The sequence below is a fragment of the Haliotis rufescens genome, unplaced genomic scaffold (assembly GCF_023055435.1).
Source record: "Haliotis rufescens isolate VD_foot unplaced genomic scaffold, xgHalRufe1.0.p SCAF_6, whole genome shotgun sequence".
Taxonomy (NCBI): domain Eukaryota; kingdom Metazoa; phylum Mollusca; class Gastropoda; order Lepetellida; family Haliotidae; genus Haliotis; species Haliotis rufescens.
In genome coordinates, this window is record NW_025964334.1 from 14,955,514 (window position 1) to 14,971,997 (window position 16,484).

The 16,484-nt window shown below is 40.4% G+C and overlaps 1 protein-coding gene across 1 annotated transcript; it reads left to right on the forward strand.

Annotated features, from left to right (window-relative positions):
- Positions 1-427: 427 nt before the first annotated feature.
- On the forward strand, positions 428-12,005 carry LOC124135427. The gene is made up of 9 exons (XM_046500745.2): positions 428-532; positions 2,681-2,740; positions 3,110-3,322; positions 5,279-5,467; positions 6,027-6,179; positions 6,857-7,197; positions 9,375-9,474; positions 10,598-10,674; positions 11,198-12,005. The coding sequence occupies exons 2-9, from the start codon at positions 2,683-2,685 to the stop codon at positions 11,255-11,257; spliced, it is 1,191 nt and encodes a 396-aa protein (XP_046356701.1). The 5' UTR covers positions 428-532; positions 2,681-2,682; the 3' UTR covers positions 11,258-12,005.
- The last annotated feature ends 4,479 nt before the right edge of the window (positions 12,006-16,484 follow it).

Sequence of the window (16,484 nt, forward strand, 5' to 3'; positions counted from 1 at the left end):
TTTTCTAAAGAACGTCTTCCTAATCACTAGTTTCCATTTTATTGTTCTAGGCTATTGTTTTGGGGGAGGGGCAATTCTCAATGAAAGGGTTTCTTTGTTGTTATGCGTGTTCGAATTTTGAAAATATTCTTTTAAATGTGTTATAAAAGCAAACCCACGCATCCGAATATTTATCTCATGGGCGTTCTGCGCTACTGCGTTTTACGACATGCACGACGAATAAATGAAAACATTCTGTAGTGAGGTTGCATAAAGTGAATAATCGAAGAAGAATTCTACCAACTCGTCTAACCTGATTCTCCACCCGGTTACATTCATAGCAAGACAGCGGAGTTGCCGTGGAGCTATACAAGAAAGGGCGGATAGGTTTGGGAATAAAAATAGAACAAGTCGGGTAGGACTGCCGCTCCTTGCCGCACGCCTCTAAACATAGCCGACTGGCGTCCATGTTTCACGAAATAAACGGCCTGCTGACATTATGTGAATTGAGGAAGGGGTTTTAACGGAGTTTCTCATCTAACGTCAGATTTAGGTAACGTAGAACATTGATATTTGTGTGTGCTTGATTAGTGTTGAATTGAGGTTGTTTTATAAATCAGACGGACTGTAATAGTGTGTCGTATAAGCACGTACTATGGATACTGTGTACTTTGATGAACATCTGATGGCATGTACAAGCATGTGTGAAGGAAAAGGATACATGTACATGTAGGATTACATACGAGTACTATTAAAATTGTATGAATATGTTCATATAGGTGATATGTAGCTATGTTATATGAATGAATTATTTATTTTCGACTAGTTACATCCGGGAAAGGGAATAATTGTGTTTATGTATTATCTGGTATCTTTTATTCAGTCTGACGAAATGTTCTTAAACAAATATTATATCTAAATTATTCATCAATTATTACCTTGTGTAATTAAATCATCTATAAATTCTAATGAGTGTTCTATCTGTCTGTCTGTATTTACACGTGTGAATATGTTCATGAATATGTTAGTGTGTAGAGAAATAGCTGTACAGTATAAACCCCGTTAGTCCGATATACTGCCCTGCGGCCGATGACAGCTGGAACCCCCTTAATCCGGAAACCTCTTAGTCCCGACGATTACGTATGTGCCGGGATTAGTAGCATCCGGATAAACGGAGTTTCACTGTTTACATACTGTACATACAACGGTACAGCACACTGTACTTTTTACTCGTTAATTCTTTAATTATTATTAATTATTATTTTTTATTTCTTATTTATTTATGTATTTTATTAATTTTTTATTATCATTATTATGTACAGATTAAAATAACAAATGCAGCAAAGAGGGTTTGGGTGATCCTGGCACAGTCAGGCTGGTTAGGCTATTATTATTATTATTATTATTATTATTATTATTATTATTATTATTATTATTATTACATACGACAAGGTTACCGTCCAGTTTAACTGGGATCCACTTTATGCGAATACCAGCGTTAATCTGACAGGTGCTTTACAAGAACCTAGTGAGGACGCTATTGCCTGTTCTATATTGTGTTCACACAGAATAGAGATAATCACAGCTTTCATTTCAATTAACACTGCTGATTATATGTACATGTGACTTTAATGATACGTGATTATATGTACATGTGACTTTAATGATACGTTGCATCGACGAGGCTTGCGTTGATTGTATGTTACAGCGTTGCGATGGAGCCCCGTTAATCCGGCCGGTTTTAGTCCCAGTGGAAACATTATTATCAAGTCATTTTCTGTACTGTCCTTGCTGAGCAAGTAGACGATCTTATCAACTTTCCCCTGAAACCAGGCAGTGTCCGGATTATCAGGGTTTCACTGTATACACTTTGCATACTTTCTATATATTGAGATGATTCCAAGTTAATTGTGAGGTAGTTGTGTATTTCTTATTATTGACATGAGTCGTTTCTTCGAGTCACTGATACATTATATTTGCTACTCTGTTTATATGAAGTACGTGTGCAAATAGCATTGTGCTTCTCTTCACTTTTGTAGAGTATACACTAAAACGTCTCCAAAATGTTAATATGCTGTATTATTAAAATACAATTGGATGGCAACTTTATTTATGTAAATTACGTGTTATATAGCATGTGCTTCTCTTCACTTTTATATAGTATACACTAAAACGTCTCCAATAGTTTAATATGCTATATTATTAAAATACAAATTGGAATGCTACTCTATTTATGTGAAGTAAGTGTCATGTATATTTGTAGATACCTGGACATAGGATTCACAATCACCAAAAAAAAGAAATATTTATATAGATGCGCTGGACTTAATCATGACAAGTAAGGGTCCGGTTAAACAATGGCCGTAATATAAACTGATTGTTCAGAGAGCGGTGTCCAACTAGGTGGGATTCAGTGAACATGTACTGACAGAAGAGTAGAGGTAATATACTACTCAAAATAAGTTAAAGAACACCCGATTCTTTCGTATTACTATAGTGTACATGTATCTGTTATGTCATGAAAGAATAGGGTGTTCTTTACAGATTGACTATAGTAATGACAATATGAAAGAATCGGGATTTCGTTAACTACTTTTGAGTATTGTATATACCTTCATGATTTTAGTGAAACAAATGCATCTGTTAGAATTAATATCTGATTTTAGTTTTCAAGATTCATCATCAATGTTCATCTTTTCAGTGATGATGTGGTCGACACTACTCGTGCTGTGTTTGGCAGCGGTCCTCGACAGTGTACACGGTAATATACCTTTCTACTAAAGGGGTTGCCTTGCTATGTTTTAAACATCATATCTTAACTTTTTGTACTCGGAAGGAAATTTGTAATCGAGACAAAGCATTTCCGAGGAACATATAGCATGTCCTTCAATATTCAAGTTTCACTTGAATTGCTGTCGGTTGGGTGGAATGAATAAAATATAAAATAAACGACAAATGCGATTTGTAATGACAGGTCAAAGAGTTACCTCCCCTACTACTTTGCTCAACCTTCATTTGTTCCAATACTGAAAATATTAACAAAGGACAGGCATGTGTACAATTCAGGGTCGGTGTATATACGACTATGTTACCGATGCTTATTGAAGAAATGCCTACGTTATGTTAACAGGTCAGCTAGCTCTATGTCAAGAGGCTCCCCTGGTGGCGAACATCGGGTACAGATACAGCACCAGTGAATGTGGACACTACCTACAGTGTCATAATCGCCCTGTTTCTGAGGGGGCCGGTACTATAGTCGTGTACAGGACTTGTCAACACGGTTACTACTGGAACCAGGACCTCAAGGAGTGTAGACCGAACAGACAAATCACTTGTCCTATTGGTAAGTGGAAGTCAGGTCTGGGGGGTAGAGTAGAGTACATGGCTTGTTCTCTGGGTGGTGTAGGTGGGTCTGTGTGGGTAGAGGAGAGTACAGGACGTGTTCTCTGGGAGGTGTAGGTGGGGTCTGCGTGGGTATAGTAGAGTACAGGACTTGTTCTCTGGTTGGTGTAGGTGGGTCTGCGTGGGTATAGTAGAGTACATGGCTTGTTCTCTGGGAGGTGTAGGTGGGGTCTGCGTGGGTATAGTAGAGTACAGGACCTGTTCTCTGGGAGGTGTAGATGGGGTCTGTGTGGGTATAGTAGAGTACAGGACCTGTTCTCTGGGAGGTGTAGATGGGGTCTGTGTGGGTATAGTAGAGTACAGGACTTGTTCTCTGGGAGGTGTAGGTGGGGTCTGCGTGGGTATAGTAGAGTACAGGACTTGTTCTCTGGGAGGTGTAGGTGGGGTCTGTGGGTATAGTAGAGTACAGGACTTGTTCTCTGGGAGGTGTAGGTGGGTCTGTGGGTATAGTAGAGTACAGGACTTGTTCTCTGGGAGGTGTAGGTGGGGTCTGTGGGTATAGTAGAGTACAGGACCTGTTCTCTGGGAGGTGTAGATGGGGTCTGTGTGGGTATAGTAGAGTACAGGACCTGTTCTCTGGGAGGTGTAGGTGGGTCTGTGTGGGTACAGTAGAGTAAAGGACTTGTTCTTTGGGAGGTGTAGGTGGGGTCTGTGGGTATAGTATAGTACAGGACCTGTTCTTTGGGAGGTGTAGGTGGATCTGTGTAGGTATAGTAGAACAAAGACCCTCATAAACTGCAGACAGCATAGACACATCAATTGTCCTCTGGATAAGTGTAGGTTGCAGTGTTTGTGGGAAATGCAGACAAGGGGATCATTTATTGAAAGACTTCGGCAAGTCGATATCCGATGCCCTAACCTGTCGTTGTTAGATCACTGTTGTGGTAGTTGTATTACCTCCCTTGGCCTCGCAAAGACGTATCGCGGTGTCTTAAATTCGATGTCGATTATGGAAAGGTAACAATAATCATACGATAGGTCACATTTAATATCTGAGTTCATTTCGACGAGAAATAATAAAACAAATCTCAATGTTTCCCCCGCAGTGAAATTTATGCGATGATGTGAAAAACACGTCTGCTTGATCTTTCTTCAGCTATATGTATTAAAATTCGTTTTAAAACAAAGCAACTCGGTCTACGTCATACACTTATATAAGACTGGTAGCAAGTGTTCTAAACTTTAAAATGTCATAGAATAGGTAACGGGGGTGGTGGCGGGTGGGGTAAAAACAAATATCTTTTTTCACCCGCTCTCTTTCTGTTTGAGGTTGGAGATGAGAAACACATAAAAAATGGAGGGCCTAATGTTACCTGATGTGTTATAGGTTTATCTATTTATGTACATTTGTTTGTATTAGGTAATCGGTCACGGTGTGTGTGTGTGTGTGTGTGTGTGTGTGTGTGTGTGTGTGTGTGTGTGTGTGTGTGTGTGTGTGTGTGTGTGTGTGTGTGTGTGTGTGTGTGTGTGTGTGTGTGTGCTCAAAGGGGAATTCACCACGGTTGACTTATACATCACTTTCCTCCTACATTATTGTGACAGGCCTTGACAGAAACTTGAATGCTGTTCACGTCAGCGTTAAACCCAACCCACAGTTAAGACCCGTGAATATCCGGGGTGGAATAGGTCTTCGGCAACCCATGCTTGCCGTAAAAGGCGACTATGCTTGTCATAAGAGGCGACTAACGGGATCGGGTGGTCAGGCTCGCTTACTTGGTTGATACATGTCATTTCTATCCCATTTGCGTGGATCGATGCTCATGATGTCACTCACTCGATTGTCTGGTCCAGACTCGATTATTTACAGACCGCCGTCATATAGTTGGAATATTGCTGAGTGCGGCGTTAAACACCAAACAAACAGTCAAGGTTAAATGCTTACTGTGTATTGTTACAGAGAAATGCAGCACCGTCAATGCCAGGCACTTCAAGATGGAGGGAAGCAGTTGCCGCGCGCACTGGACCTGCAACGCGTTTCGGAGCACCGCCGAGTGCTGCAGTCCTGGGTTTCGTTACGTCCCAGAGCAAGGCTGTATTGGGGATCTGACATGCCTTGACCCGTGTCCTGGGACGTGTGGACTCAATGGTCAGTTCCATGAGGCTCAACGAGCGTTTGTGAATATTTCAACTGGTATTTCATTAGAAGCGTTGCCATGATTAATTAATCTATATTCTGATTAACACTTTGGTACATTTTGAATGACAAAACTGAGTAATAAAGTATGTTCTAATTGGCATCATTTGTTCGCCAGGAAAGCTACACACCTGCACAATACAATTACTAACAGCCCGGCTGCTGTAGGTGGGGTTTGGCTGGACGAAAAATAATTTGAAATATATTATATTTCGGATTTCCTCAAAATGTACCTTTGGGAAAAATTGTGGGCGGGAGGACGACGAAGAAAAGAAAAAACTTCAACGTTTTAATTATTATAATTGAATTAGTTTATTTATATTGATAGCGACAGTAACAGATTGTTTTATTGCGTTTTACATGTCTTCGGTGGAATTAAAAGAAAGCTGCTTTTCAAAACGATTTCACATTTCAGTCGGGTGTCAATCGGCGGATTCGTGAACAAAAATTTTAAAAGGTGGCCTTACATGTACTGTTCATTTGTAATTAACATAACCTCGTGACTACACAGAAATATGCCGCGCTGTGCCTGATTGGACCAGATCCGAGTACTACTTCCACTACGAGTTGGAAAGGGGAACATGGAACAGATACGAACGCAAATGTCCTTTGGGGAACGTCTTCGATGTTCTTGAGTGCGGCTGCAACAAGCCTGTGCGTCAAGGTAGGGGTGATGCAGACAGCGAAGTGCACATTGGTATTAGTTGATACACAACAATAAATTGAGATGCAATAATTTATTTTGTGCCCGTCCGATGTTTGTTTAAGTACCGTAGAACAATCATTAAAGTGTCATTGATGTCAAGGCCATGCCGTGGACCATTTGTAATAGTTCTGTGAAACGTCTGTGGGGACATGGAGGTTTAGGGGTAATTGTATAGCAATTCTAATTTTGTCTACAATTCAGTTTTGATAAATGTGTTTTATAATTCCCTTCATGTTGTTAGTTCTTCAGTATCTTAACGAAACCCTAAAATTCATAAAATGTGTTGGCAAATTTGTCTCAATAGTAAAAGGGAGACCCGGAATAGTCTACCGTGCTTATTCCATGGGGAGGTAACGTCATCGATCTGTTAATAATCGAGTCTGGACCAGACAATCCAGTGCTTGATATCATGAGCATAGATCTACGCAGTTGGAATACGATGTCATGCATCAACCACGTCAGCGAGCCTGACCACCCGATGCTGTTAGACGCCTCTTTCGACAAGAATAGTCGCCTTTTACCTCAAGCATGGGTTTAATCAGATTGCAAACGGCGGATTGTCTGAACAAACGAACGAAACATTTAAACATGATTTCTCAACAATTTCCTAAACACTCTCCATTGTATTGTTGCAGATTGCACTGCCGAATTCAGGATCAATTTTTCGTTTAATGCTACCGACGATTTTAGACGTGCAGTTTCCAGCAATGTTGATATCAGACAAGGCACCGCGCAGTTCAGAAATGGCAGCAGCTACGTCATCAACAACGTGATGACGACTCCAACACTAGAGCGTCCTATGTTCCTCAAATTCCGCTACAATGAGGCGTTCAGGAACGGTACGCAACGTAACCTGTTCCAAATCCAGGACAACATCCAATGCAACGCCATGACAATAGACCTCAAGGATGAGTTAATTGAAATTGCTCTCACCCACCTCGGGAACACACAAGCCTCTCTAGTTCTTTCTACACGGGTAAGTCGGAACGAGGGGTTATTGGGACTGAGGTGAGGTGAAATAGTGAAACAGGGTTTAACGTGGCCTCCAAGATTGTTGCACTTGAACGTGTGTGTGTGTGGCTGCTTGTACTAGTCTGGACTGTAGTGCAAGTCAACTGAGATACCATGCCGCAGTTTAACATGAATACCCCACTCAGACACAGTGTACTGGCTCCGAGCCGAACAGTCCTTGTTTTAGCCCCTTAATGCCGAGCGCCAGACAGGGTAACAACAAGTACCATCTTTTAACGTCTTTTGGTATGACGCGGTCGGGGATCGAACCCCGGAACTTCCGCTCTCGGGGCGGACGCTCTACCACTAGACCATGGAGGCGGTCTACTGGGAATGAGTTATTGGGTTAGTGAGATTAAGTTATTGTCTTTCTATGTAAGTTTCAATCTTTCTTTCTTTGTTGTTTAACGCCGAGCTCAGCAATATTCCAGAGATATGACGGTGGTTTGTAAATAGTCAAGTCTGGGCGAGACAATCCAGTGATTGACATCACGAGCATCGTATTGTGTTGGTCGGTGTAAGGTCTTGGTTGAGCCTCTTTGATGTATCTAGTAAGTGATGGGGTACTGATTCAGTGGCTGTAACGTACCGAGTTAGTAGGATAGGTATATCGGGTTTTGATGTCCAGCTCATTCTGCTATTTGGGGAGAGATACTGAGTTCTTGGGTATAATTATTGAGTTGTTGGTTGTGAAGTATTGTGTTGGAGTGTCATATTGAGTTGTTGGTTGTGAAGTATTTTGTTGTTGGAGTGACATATCGAGTTGTTGGTTGTGAAGTATTGTGTTGTTGGAGTGTCATATTGAGTTGTTGGTTGTGAAGTATTTTGTTGTTGGAGTGACATATTGAGTTGTTGGTGGTGAAGTATTTTGTTGTTGGAGTGACATATTGAGTTGTTGGTTGTGAAGTATTTTGTTGTTGGAGTGACATATTGAGTTGTTGGTTGTGAAGTATTTTGTATGGAGTGACATATTGAGTTGTTGGTTGTGAAGTATTCTGTTTTTGGAGTGACATATTGGGTTGTTGGTTGTGAAGTATTGTGTTGTTGGAGTGACATATTGAGTTGTTGGTTGTGAAGGATTTTGTTGTTGGAGTGACATATTGAGATGTTGGTTGTGAAGTATTTTGTTGTTGGGGTGACATATTGAGTTGTTGGTTGTGAAGTATTTTGTTGTTAGAGTTACATATTGAGTTGTTGGCTGTGTGGGGTGGGTTTTGGGGGTTGGTGTATTCTTTAAATGATAGAGAAGTATAAGGTTTTTACTGTGTAACATAAAGTTTTCTGACACAAACACATATTAATGAAGCGTCCTGAAAATATGCTTAGATAATAATATATATAATAATATAATAATATTCAGCGAGAAACGTGCGTCAGGTTTGAAAATGTTGATGGAAACTTTATCCTGAATGTTAAACGTTCTGGCGAATCTTTGTTATATTGAAGGATGTCTCCATGCAAACAAGCTGCCCAAAAAACTGTATTCGACGATTTATGAAGACATTGGTCAATTTGGTCTGACTGGTGGCGTATCAGAAGAGTAGCCTCCCTTGTACATTCTACGTTACATTGTAATATTCAGATCTACCCCTACTGGCATAGCCATTGAATAAAAGCGCCAATGACAAGGGTTAGTTGTGAGTTGGGTTGAACACCGCTTTGAACAGTTTTCCAGTTATATCACGGCTTGTCAGTCTAAATGTGGGAGGAAAGCCCGACGCTATGCAGGTCTCAGACGTTTACCACTTCGGTGAAACCCACGAGCACGGGTATGGTGCTGACAAACCTAGAAACATAATAAGCGTAAACCGGGATTCGAACCCACAATCAAAGGTTTCGTCATGCCCAAGAGACGAAACTCTGCAAAGGTCATACGAACACTGTACATGAACAAATACAACAATAAGGCAATATTTGAGCTGTTTTATGAACTGGCAAACGTAATAATCCTTATACCCACTAACCGAATGAATATACGTTATAAAAATTTAACGTGTGGCTTTATGTTAGTTTGTTGGTTGGTTGGTTTGCTTGTTTGTTATGTAACGTCGCGATCGGCAATAGTTCAGCTATATGACGGCGGTTGGCTTTTTGACAACGTGGTTGTTTAATTATTTTTCTTGTGATTTTCAATTTTTCCAGCGATTCACCGACTTCATTGACGTGGCAGTGATGTACACAGGCAGGGAGATCGTCGCTGTTGCCCGATCTGGATCTATGGTCCACATCAACAGAGTCAGCGGTAAGACAACATACGTTACGCCCGCTGCGTGCGGCATTAGACAACATGCATTCGCTCAGGTACCTTGTACCTCAGACATCATCAGAACATGTATTACCAAATACAAGTGGATCTAATTTCTTGAATCAGCACTTTTTTCTAAACGTTCGCAAGTTGAAAGCTTAGATTCTGGTTAATCTTCGTCCAAACGTCCCCTTTTTCTGTTATGAAAACATCTTTCCTGAGCCAGGGTCTGTTGGTAGCCTAGTGGTTAAAGCGTTCGCTCGTCACGCCGAAGATTCGGGTTCGTTTCCCCACATGGGTATAATGTGTAAAACCCATTTTCTGCAGTCCCCCGCCTGATATTGCAGGAATATTGCTAAAAACGGCGTAAAACTATCCTCACTCATTCAAGTAACTCAAGTGGGTCAGTATTATTTTAAGCATAGTAATGGAACCAGTACGATTTTTTCACTTGATTTTTATGTCTTCTCCGTCGTTATGAAACATGTCAGAATACATGCAATACAATACACCAATGTATATTTTCTTCCATTTAAACATGACAAACATATAAGAACTTGAAGATTTGCTCCCACAAAGCTGACAAGCTCACACGTGGTGATATAAGGGTAACGCTATTTTTCAGCGTATTATCATTTGAAGAATCCCGAGGTCTCCCATTAACTGCCTGGAGGGCAGATGAAAAGGCCGAGGGCTTCTGCAAATGATAATGCCCTGAAAAATAGCGTTACCGTTATAATAGCTAAAATGGATTGCATTTGTTATCAAATAAAAAGAAACAACAATATCGGTTTTGCAACATTTACTGCAATCAACACGAATGTCACTGACCTACGTTCACAAGTATTGAAACGTCATAGAACAAACCAGATGACGTCACTATTCAACGTGATGTCACCTATCCCTAACAACCTTATCCCTATCACCTAACAACGGGCGTGATAATGGCCCGTCGTCAAGCAATACGAGGGCATTATCAAGTTACAGTGGCCCGCTGATTTCTGATAACATGCTGGCGGTTTAATGATAATTCTATTCATTTTACCTATAATATAAGTCAACCATGTTTATACAGGCGTAGTAACGTCACTCATGTCCTCATCCTATCGTTGTTCCTCAGCTCCAAGCTACCGGTTGATGAACAGCATCAGGGTTGCATCCAGCGCTGCTTTTCCATTCTACGGATCCTTTGACGATGTAAGTGAACTATTTGGCGGAACGCTTTCATTTCGGCCCAACTAATTTGTAATCCATTTCATACTTAAATCTCCAAGGTAGATCGATGTAAAAGGGACGTAACTCTTGGTCAAAGAGTTGCTTATTTCATGTTTGAAACTCCGAGGTTGAGCGACGTGAGAAGGGAGGTAACACTTTGACCAGGAGTTACTTCCCTTTTCACATCCTCCACACGTTCGGCTTTTCGCCCATGATATCATGTGTGAGGTGACATAGCCTATCTCATAGTCCCTAAATCGTATTATTTTTCCGTCAACTCTTTAATGCAATGGAAAAGACCTAAATGAAGCCTAGATTTCCCACAGGTTCAGTTTGAATCTCCGTCTTACTGGGTCTCCTTTTCAATTTAAATATAGATGTTTGTTTCCATCAATATTATATAATTTCAGAGACTAAGCGTTAGTCTAGCGGTAACATAATTAAAATATGTTTTAAAATTGTGTGAAACGCGCTGATTCTAACCATAATTCTTCGTCCATTTCAGCTTGCCCTCTACAACTGCCATCCTGCGGGAAGAGTCGTCGATCTGGTGAACTACATCTGAAGACACTTTTAAAATACCGTATTGTACACAATAAGCGCCAAGGGCGATCTCAAAATTAGAAATAGGGGGCTCTTATTAGAATATTATTTTGGTGAAAAACACAGAGTTGAAAGATCGTTAATTTCGTTGTTTATGCTGACAGCCTGAAATGTTTATATACGACAGAAATATTTTTCCAGAATTTAATTGCCCATAATTAAGGGTGCATATAACATACGAGTGCGTATTATACACGAAAACATTTAAGTCTTGTGTACTTTGATCAATCGGAAGGGGTGCTTATTAAGGTTGTTCACTTGCCAATATATTAATTAGCAAATATCGCCGCTTATTACGTACATACATTACTTACAGTGTCACACTACAGTGGTGCTGAACATATCTAAAAACACGCAGGTAAAAAAGGCTCACGACCATTCCAATACTCATGATTAAGTGCTTTGTAGCTGAGCTCTCCCTATTGTTTTTTGTTAGTTGTACATACATTATAAGATAGCTATATTTTATATTTACTCTTTTGACATAGATTGTGTGAAGTGAACCTACAGCCAGTAGACTACGTGACCATAAGGATATGATGTGATATTAAGGACTAGAATGAAGAGCTTCTGTACAGTAGGCTATTTTACACTGTCACGCCCACCATCGTTTAGGCAAGAGCTATGTTTTTTCATCGTTGCATTGTCTGTTACATATCTTTTCGTTGAAATGATGTATATAATTCTTTTAATAAAAAAAATTAGATAGAGTTAATTTGTTAATTGTATTTGAGATTTAGCGTTGTTCTATTGTGCATGAAGATATTCTAAAACAAATGCACTTCTCTAATGGGGATTCCTAGTTATCGTTGTCCCCGGAGATCAATGCTTGTCTGAAGAGGCGACTAAATGTCTTGACTGTTTGGATATCATCCGAAACCGATGGCGCGTGACGTGTTCATATCATCGTAATCTGTCTCTACTCAAAAAAGGGTCCGTGGGGTAGCCTAGTGGTTATAACGTTCGCTTGTCGCGCCGAAGACTTGGGTTTGATTCCCCACATGGGTACAGTGTATGAAAACCACTTCTGGGGTCTCCCGCCGTGGATTTCTGGTAAAATGCTTACGCGGCGTAAGACCTCACTCACTCACTCACTCCCCCGCCCACCCACCCACTCACTCACTCATCCACCCACCCACTCACTCACTCACTCACTCACTCGAAAACACCATCACGGAGGTACAAGATAAAGTACATTTAGAAAAAGTCAGGAGATGGCCGTGCAGCAAGGTCATAATACAAGTTATTGGATGTACAGTGTGTATTAACATCTTTTGTTTGGAAAACTTAGACATGACACATAAAACCGCTGAACAAATATATTCCACAAATATTTGATAACGGTTATTTAATGCATTGCAAATATAAAATATCCATGGATATTTTTTTATATCAGGGTTATCGATACTTATATAGATATAAAATATTTGGGAAAGTTTATTGCAATCAATTTTTCAGCACTATGAAGCAAGCGTGGATTCAAACGCTGATAAAGACAATCAAGTGGTAGATTATATTTTTGTATATTTTTTATAAACATAACACTGCATTTGTTAGCATTTTAGTTTCCATAACTAATCTAAACTGCCTGGGAAAAAGAATGTATACACTTGAAAATTGGATTTTACAAAACAAATTACACACGTCAAAACGCAACTAGGCTGAAAACAGTCGCTGAAACACTGCAAACGTTAGGTCCAAAACACAACTATCATACCGGTATCAAATACATCACCATCGAAAAAACATTTCTTGTTTGTTTCATTTTTAGCCATCATCAAACATTAATTTATACTTTCTTACACCCGGTAGTTTATGAAGCTTTGTTCTAAGACAGGCACATGTGTCGACGGTTTCAAGACGTTTACCGCCATAAGTAAACGGAAATTATGAGTTCTTTTATGATCTTCCTCTAAAGATTGGTCTTCGCTTTTGGTAAGTTAACTTTTAATTTCCAGAGTGAACAAAACTCGTAGAATGCATCTACTGTTTTCAGGAGATCATAAGGTCTCTTACTGAATGTGGCAGTGTCATCGGCATAAACTACGACTAAAAACTACAAGATCATTCTAGTTTTATACCATTACTATCTTCTCCAATATAAGATAGCTACGGGATAAATCGCAAAGAACCATGAAGAACGTAGCGTGGGAAGTTTCACGATAGAATATTGTTCTATCATGACGTCATTTCTCGAGATTCGAACATGCGCTCGCAAGTTGATAACGTTGTAGATTGGACGTGTCTAGTGAGTTGTTCCCCATGGATGTAGCTGGGCATCTTAAATAAACGCAATGTCCGAACGATCGCATCCAATAGTGGGAGAGATATGATCATAGGTTTTGGGTGAAAAGGTACAGATGATCGACGTGAAAATTGTGAGAATACCCGGGAAATACCAGACCTAACCCACCTGATACATGGACCTGTCCAACATTGCCGACGTCGGCTTGTATTCCAGGAGTCACCGTGATTTAAATTTGGGTAAATATTTTTAAAGCTTGTACTTTTTATTAACATCCTTAAAGAGGCTGTAAAATATTGTTCATATCTCATACAAGAAATACACGACTCGTTGTCTTTGTTTTTCGTATAATATAACACTGCTGCGCCCCTCATGGTTTATTCTCCCTGCAATGTTTTATTTTACGACAAACAATGACCATTCGTCATTTATTTCTTAAATACACCAGGCTCCAGATTGTTAATGAACACAGAGAACAAGGGAGGGATCAGTCCTTGTCACACACCGAATCTGCACACATACTGTGGAAGGAAAGACCGACGGGTATGTTGCTGACAGACATAGAAACATAATTGGTTGGGTGGTTGGTTGGTTTGTTGTATAACGCCGCATTCAGCAATATTCCAGCTATATGACGGCGGTCTGTAAATAATCAAGTCTGGACCAGACAAACCAGTGATTAATATCATGAGCATCGATACACGCAATTGGGATCGATGACATGCATCAACCAAGTCAGCGAGCCTGACCCCCCGATTCCGTTAGTCGCATTTTACGACAAGCATAGTCGCCTTTTACGGCAAGCATGGGTTGCTGAAGACCTATTCTACCCCGGAATCTTCACGGGTTGCGTCACACATGAGCATCTATCTACGCAAATGGGATATGATGACATGCATCAACCAAGTCAGTGAGCCTGAACACTCGATCTTACGACAAGCACAATCGCCTTTAACACCAAGCATGGGTTGCTGAAGACCAATTGAACCTCCAGATCTGCACAATATGTATCGTATAGTAAGAATGTAGGGATGTGCGTTTCCGTTGGTCTGCAATCGCGAACCAGTTGAAATACATAAACGTAAATTCATCTAGGGAATAGTCAGCCAGTCGTAAACCTTGCCCCAATTCACTATAATGGCATTGTCACAGACATACACAGAAATATATATTTGTTGTTAAAGGGGACGTGTTCAAGATTCGTGTAACGGTCACTTGCAGGCCATGACAGCAATGATAACTGGAATGTAAGACAAGGAACACGTTGCTGGCATGGTTCACCTCCAGGGTGCCAACATTCTCAAAACCAACACTGATCAGTCAGGTGGAGAACAGGCGCCCCAGTAGACGCTGCATGATCCCAGGGTGGTGCAATCTGCAGACTATGTGAATGAGAACTGGGTAGGAGGCAACCACGCCAGAACAATGTGGACCATTGAGGTACCACCAACGGCGTCGAGGGATGGCACTCGACGATAACCTCAACATGAGCATCGCTCCACCCCAAGATCTTCAAACTCATCAACTTCCTTAAACACTTACTTAGCTACACCCCAACGACAAGCAACGCCCAAAGAAATCTTAATATCGCCAACTGTAACTGAGGCTACAGACACAGACAAACCAACTGCAAAGCCGAACTAAAACAATTTATGAATATACTGATACAGTTTCGAATCTATCTGGCTTGTACATGTGTGTTGGCCTTATGGTTGAAAATAGTGAATATGTATATATTGTACATAATAAAATGGAATGTGTATTGTGGAACATTTGTAAATACACGTGAAATAAGATCCTTTAAAAGGCCCTATCCTCTTATACTTGACGATATAAAAGAATTGGAGGGACTCTGCTGGCACGGCGAAGGGACGCTAGCTACAAAGTTAAAAATCTTAATCGAACTCAACGTGAGACACAGCAGTTGGAATCTAGGGGTTAACGTGTCCTGTGTAATTGGCGTATAATATATCATGTTAGACAACTATCGGATAAGAGACATGATTTAACTAGGTGAGATAGAAGTGGATTTTGTATTTCAATAGAATCGATCGGATAACTGTTTTCCAGGATGTCTAATCCGACAGCCTTGTTTTCTTTTAACCCTTTTATTTACTTGTTCAATGTTTCGGTTTCATATTTGACTTCTTCCAAACGATTATCATTCGAGATCTGGATTCTTGAAACTTTCACTCGTTTGACTCTCTAAAAGATGTGAGGAAGTATATTTACACATGGAGTATTGTCAATTTTGTGTCATTCTTTTTAACACTTCCCAGCGAGCCCTCGGTGATTACGTAATTTTGCACGAAATGACTGATAGCCATTTGAATTTATCAATGCACACTTCATAAATGAGGTCATTTCATGATAAAGTGCCTTAAGTTCTGGGGAAGCTCTATTTTGTGCGTTTCATGCTTAATTCTAAAGGTTGTCGAAGCCGTTAAAGTTCGCATGACTTTCACGTGCTCGGTTATTGATTTGGCGGGGGGGGGGGGGTGGGGGGGGGGGGGGGGGGGGGGGGGGGGGGGGGGGGGGGGGGGTGTCATCTCACTCAGTTTTGGATGATAAATCACTTTCTTCTCCAATAACAGACAGACCGGCTGCAATTATGAGGAATTTCAGATGCACTCATAATATCTGACTGTATTTTCACCCAGTTTTGGACGACAAATCACTTTCTAAACAATCAAGCAGCAGGTTTAAATTCCGTGCTTATTTTCAACAGACCCACTGTAAAATATGTTTAAAAGTGTAAACACATACAAGACATGTTTAGATCTAAACATATCTAGGAATGTGTTTAAATCTTCTTAAACGGAATACGCATTTGGTGTGTTCTGTCTAAACACATGAAATTAGCTCACAGTCTAAACAACACCTAAACACAACATCCCTATAACCTAATCATGTTTAGAAATTGAACAAGTTAACATGTTTAGAA